Source organism: Hypanus sabinus, chromosome 17 (assembly GCF_030144855.1).
Source record: "Hypanus sabinus isolate sHypSab1 chromosome 17, sHypSab1.hap1, whole genome shotgun sequence".
Lineage (NCBI taxonomy): Eukaryota > Metazoa > Chordata > Chondrichthyes > Myliobatiformes > Dasyatidae > Hypanus > Hypanus sabinus.
In genome coordinates, this window is record NC_082722.1 from 73,893,690 (window position 1) to 73,908,413 (window position 14,724).

The window sequence follows — 14,724 nt, forward strand, 5'->3', positions numbered from 1 at the left end:
TTTTTCTTCCAATTTGTCCATATCTGCATGTTTATCTTCTGCAATTTGTGTACAGGGTGCTTTTTATATTTGTTTTCACCCTAAATGACCTTGATAAAGGGCCGGGCTGGCCCTGAGGGCAGGATGAACTCCCGTTCTTTGTAATTGTATGCTGCAGAGAGTTGTAAAATTAATCAGCTCCATCATGGGCACTAGTCTACATAGTATCCAAGACATCTTCAAGGACTGATGCCTCAAAAAGGTGGCGTACATCCTTAAGGAACCTTATCTCCCAGGTCGTGCCTTGTTCTCATTGTTACCATCAGGAAGGAGGTTCTGAAGCCTGAAGGCACATACTCAGTGATTCAGGAAACAGCTTCTTCCCCTCTGCCATCTGATTTCTGAATGGATATTGAATTTATGAACACTACTTCACTGTTTTTTATTTCTATTTTTACTTATTTCACTTAACTATTGTATGTATATAGTAATACACAGCCTTTTATCAATTTATCCAATGCATTGCACTGCTGCCGCAAAGTTAACAGATTTCACAATATAAGCAGGTGATATTAAATCTGATTCTGACTCTTACATACTTAAGTACTATGAGAAAGAAATATTGAATTGTTCCTTGAAGCTCTGAAATACTCCCAATCTATTTCTGTCACATTGTTAATACTTAGAACAGGATTGCAGTGTAAGATTCAAGGGAATATAATTAGCATACTTTTTTAAGAGTGATAATTCCCTCCTGGGTCTGGGAGTCTGTGGTGATTTCAAACACATCCATGCCATCTCCATCGATGATCTCGTACAAAGACCTGGCATTCTGTCCCACATCCCGATCATTTGCCTTGACTCTTCCAGCGACCTCTCCAACCGGCATGTTCTCTAGCACGGACAGGTGGTAGAGACCTTAAAGCAAAGAAACAAATATAATCAGTGTCTTCAATCAGAATTTCTCCGAGCAGGATATTGAAGATACTAAATATCGAGGCTGTTGTCACAAAATTCACCGATCAACGGCTTATAGGCATTAGATTTTATCCTTTGCTATTTTTGAATCAATATGACACATTATCCTATCAGCCAGGAGGTATAGGAGTCTAAGATCCCACTTCTCTAGGTTCAGAAATAGTTATAACCATCAACCATCAGCCTCCTGAACAATAGACCATAAGACTATAAGATATAGGAGTAGCATTTAGGCCATTTGGCACATTGAGTCTGTCCTACCAATTCATTATGGCTAATCCATTTCCCTCTCAGCCCCAATCTCTTGCCTTCTCCCTGTAACTCTTCATGCCCGGTCTAATCAAGAACCACCTTCAATATGCCCAATGATTTGGCCTCCAATGACACTTGTGGCAATGAAGTCCAAAAATTCACCACTCTCTAAATAAAGAAATTCCTCCTCATCTCTATTCAGAGGATGCATCTCCTCTGGTCTTGCACTTCCCCACCAGAGGAAACATCCTCTACACCTCCACTCCATCAAGTCCTTTCAACACTATATGGGTTTCAGTTAGGTCATTCCTTATCCCTGTGAATTCCAATGAGTAGATGCGCAGAGCTATCAAACACTCCTCATATGATAAAACATTCAATCCTAAAACCATTTTCATGAACATCCTTTGAACCTCCTCCAAAGTCATTACATCCTTTCTTAGATAGGAGGCCCAAAACAGCTCACAATACTCAAACCAGCATGAAAAACTTTATTCAACTCAACACCAAACAGATTCCACAGCGCATGGATTCACTTTCAAGGATTCTACAACTCATATTCTCATTATTATTTACCACATCAATTTAATGATTATTATTTGTTTTATTTTCCAGTATTTGCCCAGGTTATCTTCTTTTGCACATTGGTCATCCATTTTTGTGTGTACTTTTTCATTAATATTATTCTGTTTCTTTGTACCTATTGTGAATGACAGCAAGAAAAATCCCAAGGTACTATATGGTATCATATATTTTTTTTGATAATAAATTTATTTTGAATTTTGAATTTTTTTTTCTGATCTATACTACAGTACCTAAAGAAAGATATCAGTATGATTGAAAGAGTACAGCAGGTCATGTAGCATCTATGGAGGGGAATAAACAGCTAATCCTTCATTAGGACTCGTCATTAGGGTCTCAGCATGAAATATTGACTGCTTATTCCCCTCCATAGGTGCTGTCTGATCTGCTGAGTTCCACCAGCATTTTGTGTGTATTGCTTTGGAATTCCAGCACCTGTAGAATCTCATAGAACATAGAAGATGGAAATCTACAGCAGATTACAGGCCCTTTGGCCCACCAAGTTGTGTCGTGCATGCAACCTACTCTAGAAGCTGCCTAGAATTTACCTAGCGCATAGCTCTTTACTTTTCTAAGCTCCATGTACCTACCTAAAGGCTCTTAAAAGATTGTGTTGTATCCTATGGACCACTACCATAACACACAGTGATGCAGCCAGTCAGAATGCTCTCCACGGTAAATTTGTAGAAGTTTTTGAATGTTCTAGTTGACAAACCAAATCTCTTCAAACTCCTACTGTGGGAAGTGAGGGAGGAGATTGCTGAGCCTCTAGCGATCATCTTTGAAACATCAGTGGGTTCCAGAAGATGGGAGGTTTGCAGATGTTGTTCCATTATTCAAGAAAGGGAGTAGAGATAACTCAGGAAATTATAGACCAGTGAGTCTAACTTCGGTGGTGGGTAAGTTGATGGAGAAGATCCTGCGAGGCAGGATTTATGGACATTTGGAGAGATATGATATGATTAGAAATAGTCAGCATGGCTTTGTCAAAGGCAGGTCATGCCTTATGAGCCTGATTGAATTTTTTGAGGATCAGACTAAACACATTGATGAAGGTAGAGAAGTAGATGTAGTGTATATGGATTTCAGCAAGGCGTTTGATAAGGTACCCAATGCAAGGCTTATTGAGAAAGTAAGGAGGCATGGAATCCAAGGGGACATTGCTTTGTGGATCCAGAACAGGCTTGCACACAGTGGTTGGAGACATGGAGGTTGGTGACCAGTGGTGTGCCTCAGGGATCTGTCCTGGGACCCCTTCTTTTGGTAATTTTTATAAATGACCTGGATGTGGAAGTGGAGGGATGGGTTAGTAAATTTGCTGATGACACAGAGGTTGGGGCTGTTGTGGATAGTGTGGAGGGCTGTCAGAGGCTACAGCCAGACATTGATAGGATGCAAAACTGGGCTGAGAAGTGGCAGATGGAGCTCAACACAGATAAGTGTGAGTTGATTCATTTTGGTAGGTCAAGTATGATGGCAGAATATAGTATTACTGGTGAGACTCTTGGCAGTGTTGGAGGATCAGAGGGATTTTGGGGTCTGAGTTCAGAGGACCCAAAGCTGCTGTGCAGGTTGACTGTGTGGTTAAGAAGGCATACAGTGTATTGGCCTTTGTCAACCATGGGATTGAGTTCAAGAGTCGAGAGGTAATGTTAGAGCTATAAAGGACCCTGTTCAGACCCCAGTTGGAGTACTGTGCTCATTTATGGTCTTCTCAGTACCGGAAGGATGTAGAAACTATAAAAAGGGTGCAGAGGAGATTTACAAGGATGTTGCCTGGATTGGGGAGCATGCTTTATGAGAATAGGTTGAGTGAACTTGGCCTTTTCTCCTTGGAGTGATGGAGGATGAGAGGTGGCCTGATAGAGCGTGTATAAGATGATGAGAGGCATTGTTCATGTGGGTGGTCAGAGCCTTTTTCCCAGGGCTGAAATGGTTGCCACAAAAGGACATAGTTTTAAGTTGCTTGGAAGTAGGCACAGAGGAGATGTCAGGGGTAAGTTTTTTACGCAGAGAGTGGTGAGTGCGTGGAATGGTCTGCCAGTGATGGTGGTGGAGCCGGATATGATAGGGTATTTTAAGAGACTCCTGGACAGTTACATGGAGCTTAGAAAAACATAAGGCTGTGGGTAACCCGAGGTCATTTCTAAGGTAAGGACATGCTCGTTACAGCATTGTGGGCTGAAGGGCCTATATTGCGCTGTAGGTTTTCTATGTTTCTAATGAAATTTATAGCTGGTTCGATATGTTGAATGGGTTAGGATTTTATTGACAGGGACATAGGAGAATGACGGGAGTCTTGAGAGTGGTAAAAGGGGTATGTACGTAGGCCTCCGTTAGTCTCGATAGACCATGGATTTGCACCTTGGAAAGTTTCCAGGGCACAAGCCTGGGCAAGATTTTTTTTTATGGAAGACCGGCAGTTGCCCAAGCTGCAAGACTCCCCTCTCCATGCCACCGATGTTGTCCAAGGGAAGGGCATTAGAACCCATACAACTTGGCACCGGTTTCGTCGCAGAGCAATGTGTGGTTAAGTGCCTTGCTCAAGGACGCACATGCAAGCCTCAGCCAAGGTTCGAACTAACGACCTTTAGATAACTAGACGAATGCCTTAACCATTTGTCCATGTGCCAAAACATAAAAGGGGTATTGATAGGATAAATACAAGCAGTCTTTTCCATTCAGCTTGGGCAAGACTAGGATTGGAGGTCATATGTTAAGGATAAAAGGTGAAATATTTGAGGGAAACCTGAGCAGGAAGTTCTTTACTCAGTAAGGAGTGAAAGTGTGGTATGATCTGAGAGTGGAAGTAATGGTTGTGATTTTGATCAGAACTGTTAAGAGAAATTTGGATAAGTGCATGGCTGGGAGGATAGAGAGGGCTATGTTCCAGGTCAGTTTTGCTGGGACTAGACAAAATAACAGTTTGGTATGTGCCAGATTGGCTGAAGGACCTGTTTCTGTGCTGTACTGATTTATAGCTCTACTGTTGTTAAGTATATCTAACCATTGAAGAAGCCAGTATCGACTGGGTCAACATTCAGAGATGTCGCTCTCAGAGGCATTTCATCTCATGGAGGGTTTTGATAACCCCATCTAATACCTCGTGGTTACGTTGTTTTAGTGTTCAAAGGATTAGAGTACAGATCTATCCAAGTATAGCTGAATCTCACCACAGCAGCTTGGGATTTTACAGTATATTTTTGTATTCAAGCAACCAAATAAACATGATATCAAACTAATGGAAGGGGTTAAACTACCAGTTGTGGGCAAAGCTAATTAGGCTCACCCAGGTCATTCAGCAAAAGAGGTGCACCATGGCCATTCAGTGTAGTCTATGTGAGCTGAACTCCCAGCAATTAAAGTCCAAGTTGAAGTTTATTGTCATTCAACCGAACATGTATACTGACAAATGAAACTATGTTCCTGGGGATCACTGTGCACAACACAGTACATATAACTCCAAGATAATATTACCACAAACAAATTAACAAATATTAAGGTGCAATTACAACACAAGGGGGGAGAAGCCTGGGGGAAGACTCTGTTTCCCATCCTGACAGTCTTCATCCTAATGCTGTGGACCTCCTTCCAGATGGTAGGTGGACAAAAAGATTGTGGAATGGATGGGAAGAATCCTTAACCATACTAAGGACCTTGTATATGCAATGCTCCTAATAAATATCTCAGATGGGTGGAAGCCAGACCCCAGTGAACCACTCAGCTATCCTTTGTAGGGTGTTTTTGGTCAGTTCCTGTGCCAGACTGTGATCAATATGGTCAGGACATAATTGATGAATTATAGATATTTATGAGACTGTTTGTCCATCAAGCCCTACTAACGTACAGTGGACCAGATTATAAATATAAGAGATTCTGCAGTTACTGGAAATCCTGAGCAATACACACAAAATGCTGTAAGAGCTCAGCAGGCCAGATAGTATCTATGGAGGGGAATAAATAATCACCATTTTATGCTGAGGCCCTTCAGCAGGATTCTTCAACAGTAGAGTAGATACATTGTGCCAGTTAGCTTCTGATCTGTGGTGTGGAGGATCACAGCTCTCAGTGTACCTTGGAATGTTTCAGTAAGTTGCAATAGGTATAAAGGTGTGCGCCACTTAATGTCCATTTGGACAACATCCGATCGCATATCCGTCTGTAGTCCCGGTTGGAGAATGTGACGTAGCGGACGTAACCAATCTTGTGTATTGCGTGTCTCTTGAGTGTAGTAGTGTTACCTCTCTGTTTAATTTTCTTTTGAAAGTATTACCATAAAGAGCATCACGGCTTCCAAATGCAGCAAAACCACTCCTAGTGATAGCAGCAGTTTAAAAAGTGAAAAATAAATTAAAAAGTTTAAAATGAAATAAAAAAATTATAGTGTATGTATGTATTATAGTGTACAGTATACTGTTTTAGTGTAAGTTCTTGGCTAGTTAGTCAATACAGGTACACTACAGTACTCCATATAGGTTTGCTAAGTATATAATATGGTGTTCACACAACGTTCAGATCACATAACATCCGATTTCACAGAATGTATCGTGGATGTTAAGCAACACATACCTGTATTTAATGTCAAAAAAACATATACAATATATATCCCAAAAAGTGATGAGGATTCTTTCTGCAGCCTCTTTCAGACAATGAACACCAAGCCCCCACTGTCCATGGTTTGAACAAATATCCTAAACTCATCTCCAATCCTTAGATTAAAGCAAACCTTTCTCTCTCATTACTGCCCTCACTACAAAGGAAAACTGGTCATTCTCTTCATCTTGCATAATTCACTCAGAAATTTTGGACCAGACCAGACTATTCAGCAAGGCCCTGGACCCATTGCAATTTGCCTTCCGCCACAATAGGTCAACAGCAGGTGCAATCTCAATGGCTCTTCACACGGCTTTAGATCACCTAGACAACACAAATACCTGTGTCAGGATGCTGTTCATCGACTATAGCTCAGCATTTAATACCATCATTCCCACAATCGTGATTAATAAGTTGCAGAATCTGGGCATCTGTACCTCCCTTCACAATAGGATCCTTGACTTCTTAACTGGAAAACCACAGTCTGTGCGGATTGTTCATAGCATCTCCTCTTTGCTGATATACACCTCAAGGGTGTGTACTTAGCCGACTGCTCTAATCTCCATATATTCATGACTGTGTGGCCAGGCATATTTCAAAAACAATCTATAAGTTTGTTGACGATACAACCATTGGTGGTAGAATCTCAGGTGGTGACGAGAGAGAGTGAGATATACCAACTAGTGGGGTGGTGTAGCAGCAACAACTTAGCACTTAATGTCAGTAAGACGAAAGAGCTGATTGTGGGACACATACCAATCCTCATAGAGGGATCAGAAGTGGAGAGAGTGAGCAGTTTCAAGTTTCTGCGTGTCAAGATCTTTGAGGATCTAACCTGATCCTGACATCAATGCAGTTATAAGGAAGGCAAGACGGTGGCTAAACTTGATTAGGAGTTTGAAGAGATTTGGCATGTCAACAAATACACTCAAAAACTTCTATAGATGAACCATGGAGAGCATTCTGACAGGTTACATCTGTTTGGTATGGGGAGGCTACTGCACAGAACTGAAAGAAGCTGTAGACAGTCATAAATTTAGTCAGCTCCACCTTGGGTACTAGCCTACAAAGTACCCAGGACATCTTCAAGAAGTGGTGTCTTAGAAAGGTATTAGTAAGGACCTCCAGCACTGAGGGCATGCCCTTTTCTCACTGTTACCATCAAGTAAGAGGTACAGAAGCCTAAAGGCACACAATCAATGATTCAGGAACAGCTTCTTCCCCTCCGCCATTGGATTCCTAAACGGACATTGAATCCTTGGACACTACCTCACTTGTTTTTAATATATAGTATTTCTGTTACTTGCACGATTTTTAATCTATTCAATATACATATACCGTAATTGATTTACTTATTTACAAACTATTATTATTTTATTTTTGTTTTTTTTTCTCTATTATGTATTGTTTTGAACTGCTGCTGCCAAGTTAACAAATTTCACGTCACATGCCAGTGATAATAAACCTGATTCTGATTATAATTCTGATAAATCTCTCCTCAGTCTCTTTTGCTCCAGAGAAAACAATCACAGTCTAGACTTCTCTCCTCATAACGTGATGGATTCTGAACTACCTGTGATGCATGTGGCATACACTCAGTTGCCACCTTATTATGTATACCTCTACGTCTGCTCAGTAATACTAATATTTAATCAGTCAATCATGTGGCAACAACACAATGCATGTTAGCATAAGAGGTTAGCACAGTGCTTTATTGTACAGGTGACCCAGGTGAATTCTCATTGCTGCCTGTAAGGAGTTTGTACATTCTACCCGTGACCAGAAGGTGCTCTAGTTTCCTTCCACAGTCCAAAGATGTACCAGTTGGTAGGTCATTGTAAAAATTGTCCTGTGATTAAGCGGGGATTAAATTGGAGGATTGCTGGCTGGCATGGCTCGAAGCGCCAGAAGGGCCTACTCGACATTTTTTTAACAATGAAATAAAAACTAAGTGCTCAAGAGTTTCTGTTGTTCAGCTCAAATCAGAATGGGAAAGGAATGTGATATAAGTGACGTTGACCATCGAATAATTGTTGGTGCCTGACAGGGTGGTTTGAGTATCTCAGAAACAGCTGATTTCCTGTGATTTTCACATACAGCCATCTCCAGAGCAGGGGTTCCTAACATTTTTTATGGCGTTGGCCCCTGGTTGGGAACTGTTGCTTTAGGGTTTACAGAGAATGGTGCGAAAACCAAAAATTATCCCGTGAGCGACAGTTCTGTGTGTGAGAATGCCTTGTAAGTGAGAGAGGTCAGAGGAGAATGGCCAGGCGAGTTTAAGCTGACAGGAAGGTGACTAACTCGAACAAGCATGCCTTACAACAGCAGTGTTCAGAACAGCATCTCTGAATGCACAACGTGTCAAGCCTTGAGGAGGATGGGGAACAAGAGCTGAAGAGCATAAACATACACTCAGTGGCCACCTTACTCGGTACAGGAAGTATCCAAAAATGTAGCCACTGACTGCATGTAATATGAGAGTCACAAAGTCAACACTGAAAAATGTCCCTCAGCCTATCTAATCCACACCGATCTGTCTTTTCTGCCTAGTCCCATCCACCTGTAGCAGGATGAAAGCCCTCGATAACTCTCTCATTCAGGTATCCAGTGTTGTATTTGAGTGCATATCCACCACTTCATTCCACTCTTACACCACAAATGCATAAACAGACAAAGACTTATAAGAAACCAATGTGCAAGGGTAGACAAAATGAACAAATAAGAAGAAATACTGTGGACATGAGTTGTAAAGAGTCTGTGAAAGAGAGTCTACAGGGCAGTGATGGATGAGTAATAAGTGCTGGCTTTGCCAGCAACACCCACATCCTGGGAAATAAATGAAATAAAACAAAACTGTTGAGGAGAAAGCAAGACATATACTGATCCATAATTTAGAGAGGCTATTAAAGTCTTTACCTACTCTAAAGAGTAGAATTTCCATCACTTAAGCAGTAAATTTCCCGAGCTGACTGTAGTTGCCAGCAAGGTAATTACTTTGAGTAACACACACAAACAGCTGGAGGAACTCAGCAGGTCAGGCAGCATGTATGGGAAGAAATAAACTGTTGATGTTTTGGGCCAAGGTCCTGATTAGCATCTGTGCAGATGCTAGAAATTCCTTCTTCTCCAGCCCTTTACCCTTATCACCTGTCACCTCCCAGCTTCTCACTTCATTTCACTCTCTTCCCCACCCACCTGGCTTCACCTATCACCTTCTAGCTTCTCTTCCTTCTCCTCTCACTACTTTTTTATTCTGGCATCTTCCCCCTTCCTTTCCTGTCCCGGTCAAGGGTCTCAGCCCTGACCCATCAATTCTTTATTTAATCTTATTAATGTTGCCTGACTTGCTGGGTTCCTTCAGCACATTGTGTGTGCGTTACACTTGTCTTTAGATATTTATTTTAATTTAGAGCACAGAACGTAGGATATAGAAAATCTACAGCACATTACAGGCCCTTCCGCCCACAATGTTCTGCCTGCCATGTAACTATACTGCGTATGTTAATCAAAATGGTTTCTTTGTGGGTAAAAGTAAACTTGCTTCTTTGTTATGCTAACTGGTGAGAGAGTGTTTCTTGCAGAGCATTCTCGAAGCTTCTAGCAGTTTGTTTAGCTTTAGAATTGCTGATAACAGGGATTGTATTCATTTGTTAACCAATGGGGGAATGTTATTTTGTCTTGTGGGTCTGGGAGCGGGGTTTTCATGGTCTTTTCGGGACCAGGGAAGAAGATGCCAAAGAAGGTGGACGTGTGCTGCACTGCTCGGTCGACCACCAGGGTGGTCCCAGGTGCAAGGACATGGAGGTCGGAGGAAAGCGATGAGGGTCGAACGGTTCGATGGTTGAGCTCCAACGATGTGCACTAAACTGACTGAACTCTGATAAGTTTGGCGCCTTTTACTTTATTTTCTTTTCCTTCATATATACTGTATTGTTAGTACTCATTTAGTTTTAATAAAATCTTTAAAGTATATTCTATAATGGTATCTGGTGTGAGTTTGATATTGTGTGTGCGACGTGGCATTAACTTGATTCCCACAGCACCTGCGTATACGGGGGCGGGGTTGGAGAGTGGCTGGAAATTTTCCCCCTAGCCATATACCAGCCTGTTGGGCAAGTGTTACATAACCTACTCTAGAAGCTACCTAGAATTTCCCTGCCACTAGCCTTTTATTTTTCCAAGCTCCATGTACCCATCTAAGACACAATCATATCCGCTTCTACCACCACTGCCCCTTGTACCTACTTCCAAGCACCTCAAAACTATGCCCCCTCATGATAGCCATTTCAGGCCTGGGAAAAAGCCTCTTGCTATCTACATGATCAATGCCTCTCATCATCCTATACACCTCTAACAGGTACCTCTCATCCTCTGTCGCTCCAAGGAAAAAAGGCTGAGTTCACTCAACCTACCCCAATCCAGGCAACATCTTTGTAAATCTCCTCTGTACGCTCTCTATAGCATCCACATCCTTCCTGTAATGAGGTGACCAGAACTGAACACAGTACTCCAAGTGGGGTCTAACTAAGGTCTTATATAGCTATAACATTGCCTCACAACTCTTGAACTCAATCCCATGGTTGATGAAGGGCAACACCTTCTTTACAACATTGTCAACCTGCACAGCAGCTTTGAGTATTCTATGGACGTGGACCCTGAGATTTCGGTGATCCTCCACACTGGCAAGAGTCTTACCATAATATTATATACTGACTTCAAATTTGATCTACTGAAATGAACAAATTCACACTTAACTTGGTTGAACTCCACCTACCATTTCTCAGCCCAGTTCTATATCCTATTGATATCCCGCTGTAACTTCTGACTATCCAACAGCCCCAATTTCTGTATCAATAGCAAATTTACTAACACACCTTTCTCCTTCCTCATCCAGGTCATTTATAAAAATCACAAAGAGGAGGGATCGCAGAACAGATTCCTGCAGATCACCAGTGGTCACCATCCTCCATGCAGAATACAAACCAATTACAACACCCTTTGCCTTCTGCGGTCAAGCCAATTCTGGATCCACAAAAAAAATTATCCTTGGATCCCATGCCTCCTTACTTTGTTAATGAGCCTCACTCATTAGGAAGACAATTTAAGAGGACAAACATTTATGCCTGATATTATGGACTGAGTTCCCCTGGACTGGATACACACATGGATACCAGAACATCAACTGCCCCCAAGGCAAGCATAGAGAGACCCCAATCCTACTCTACACTCAAGCCGTTTGGTGCACGGATCATCCACACACTCCTCCCACTCCCATCTGCCATCCACATATCCCCCCTTGATACCTCTGCTATGAGATTCTTTCATCTTCATCCCTTGTCCCATCCATCTATCACCTCCCAGCTTCTGTCACCATTTCCTCTCCCCTCTCACCTATCCTATTATCCTGGATCCCCCTATTGCCCGGTGAGCTTTTGCTCTAGCCTTTCACCATGTTGTACTGGCTACTTGGTACTGGGCTCCTTAAAATTGTCATAGCCTGAGAAGGTAGTAGGAATAAGCTTCCACTTCCTATTAAATGCTCCCAATGTTGTGTATCTCAAATAGCCCCTGACAACCAAATCCAGCTCCTGGCTTTCACGTGTGGCTTAGCTACTAAGCCTGGAGGAACTGCTTCTACTGACAGGAGAATGGCAAAGGTGAGTTACTGGTGCCTTAAAACCAGTCACTTTTGGCAAATAGGACTCGTTGGTCATGGTTGGCTGCTCATCTGGGAGAAGGAAAACCCTGACCGCACCTACATTAGTTCAGCAATGACTGTCAACTCCTGCAACTCTGTTTGTGTCAAAATTGGATCAGTTCTGCCCTTCCTTTGGGTTCATCAAATGCATGGAGGGGTGGAGCGTGTTATATGGGCAGCAGCTCGCTCTCCGTATTCTATTGTCCTGGCTTGCATATCTGAACAGCTAGGATACAATATCCATAGCTGACCGTGACCTATGGAGGGCTCAAACTGGCTACTTCCCCGTGTCTCTCATTCCAGATGATAGATCGTGATCTAAAACAATGGCTGTCCATTTGATGCTGCCTGACCTGCTGAGTTCTTCCAAATACCACCATCCAGAGATTTGCTTTAAGATTCAAAGATTCAGAGTACATTTATTGTCAAAGAATGTACAAGTTTTACACCCTGAGATTTGTTTTAGCAAGAAAGCCAAAGGACCCAATTTTAATAAAAGACCACAACACTGCACCGAGAAAGAGCGAAAAACACACACACATCATGTGAACAATAGGAGCAAGCAACAGAATGCAAACCAGATTGAATCCTAGAGTAGGCCCAAGCCTCAATTTCAGTTCATCATACTAATGGGGCAAAAATGCTGCAAAACCCACAGAGCTGACAGCCACCGGAGTAATTCACAGCCTCAGGGCCAAAGAGGAATGAACATCGCAGAAGAGCAAGTGAAATCAGCCCAACCCTACCCTCTGGTCCTGACAATCAGGCTTCCCAGTCTGTCTGGACCAGTGACTGAATTGCCCCAGCACTGAGTAGCTCCTCATTCTTGGACCTGGATCCCAGCACACTGATATGCTTGGGCCACACATTGGGGGATTTAGATTGCAAATATGTGATTGGGAGAATCAGATGGTGCTGGATCCTAAGGGAGGGAACTTGTAGAATGTCAATGAGATTGCTTTACAAAGCAGGTTGTGGTTAAGTCCGTGGGGAAAGGCAATTCCAAACCGGTTATTCTGTAAAGAAGCAGATTTGATTAGGGAGCTTAAGGTAAAGGAACCTTTGGGATGGCAGTGATCATAATATTATAGAATTCACCCTGCAGCTTGAGAGGGAGAATCCAAAGTCAGGCATATCAGTATTACAGAGGAGTAAAGGGAATTAAAGAGGCATGAGGGAGGAAGGCCAGAGTGGATTAGAAGTGGACATGAGTAGGGATGATAGCAAAACAGCTTTTGAGAGACAATTCAGAAGGTGCAGCAAAGATGCATCCAAAAGATGAAGAAATGTTCTGAAGGCAGGGTGAGGCAACTGTGGCTGACAAGGGAACTCAAGTCAGAATAACAGCAAAAGAACGGGCATGTAATACAGCAAAGATTAGTGCAAAGTTAAATGATTGGGAAGCTTTAAGAAAACAACAGAAGGTAACAAAAAAACCATAAGGAGAGAAAAGATGAAATATGAACATAAGTTAGCAAAATATATCAATAAGCATAGGAAAACAAGATCTTTCAGGATATAAAGGGCACTAGTGAGGTGAGAGTGGATATTGGAATGCTGGAAAATGACGCTGGAGAGATAATAATGCGGGACAATGAAAAGGCTGATGAACTGAATAAATATTTTGTGACAGTCCTCACTTTAGAAGACACTAGTGGTATGCCAGAAATACTACTAGAGTATGGGGATATGTAGATGTGTGGAGCTTTGGAGGATGATGGCGCCTAATGCCGACTCCTTTGCTTACATCTTTGGAAACTTCTCTATTTCTATCCTTAATATTACTGTTTTCCCCTTTCAGGGTTCTTTTGAAGACCCTGACCTGGAGTTACACAATGACTTTGGTTTTGTGCGGGAATGAGACCTGCTCTCGGGGTCTCATGACTGGGCGCTATTCGATACACCAAGGACGCTGCCTAGAAAAATAGCGTGCCTTCAGAGATCCGGGATTTCATGGCTCTGGAGGCAGGCAGATTTGTGGTTGGTGCCTCCACAGGAAATTGGTGTGTCGTGGGAGAAAGCAGCGAGCTGGCTGCTGGCTGTGTGCCCAGAGACCGGAGTTCTTTGGGCACCGAGCCTGGAAAAAGTGATAGACCTTTAACATCGTAAATCAGCAAATTGCTTGTTATGTCTCCCCTCTTGCTGTGAAACAGGGACACTTCTTTTTCCTTTATTAGGGAGAGAGAGACCCTGTGGTATGTTGAATACCGGGTGAACGAGTAGTCTTTGGGGTACTGCAAGTCTGTGTCCTTATTGATGCTTTGCTGTACACTTGAGTGCTCGGTGGGGAGCACCGATGTATTTTTTGCTGGTGGGGAGGGGGGGTCATTGCTTTGCTGCTGCTTATGTGAGGGAGGGGGAGCTGGGGGAACTTTGGGGTCTAACATTTAATTGCCATTCATTCTTTGGGGCACTCCTCTTTTCTCATAGATGGTTGCGAAGGAAAAGAATTTCAGGATGTATATTGTATATAGTTCTTTGATATTAAATGTACCTTTGAAACCTTGGAAACCTTTGATATATCTCACTGCAAACTATCACTTTCTGTTTTCTCAGTTCAAAATACAACTGAGTTTTGTGTCATCTACTATTCCAGATATTGTAGCTTGATTGTTGATGTTGATTAAAAAAATAAACATTGG

General features: G+C 42.4%; 1 protein-coding gene across 1 annotated transcript in view; it reads right to left on the bottom strand.

Moving 5' to 3' along the window:
* cdh8 (cadherin 8) overlaps positions 1 to 14,724 on the bottom strand; it is a 272,812-nt gene that overhangs the window by 91,247 nt on the left and 166,841 nt on the right. Inside the window, exon 5 of the mRNA XM_059992415.1 lies at positions 710 to 897. Within this exon, the coding sequence (XP_059848398.1) occupies positions 710 to 897 (188 nt within the window). The remainder of the gene's footprint in view (positions 1 to 709; positions 898 to 14,724) is intronic.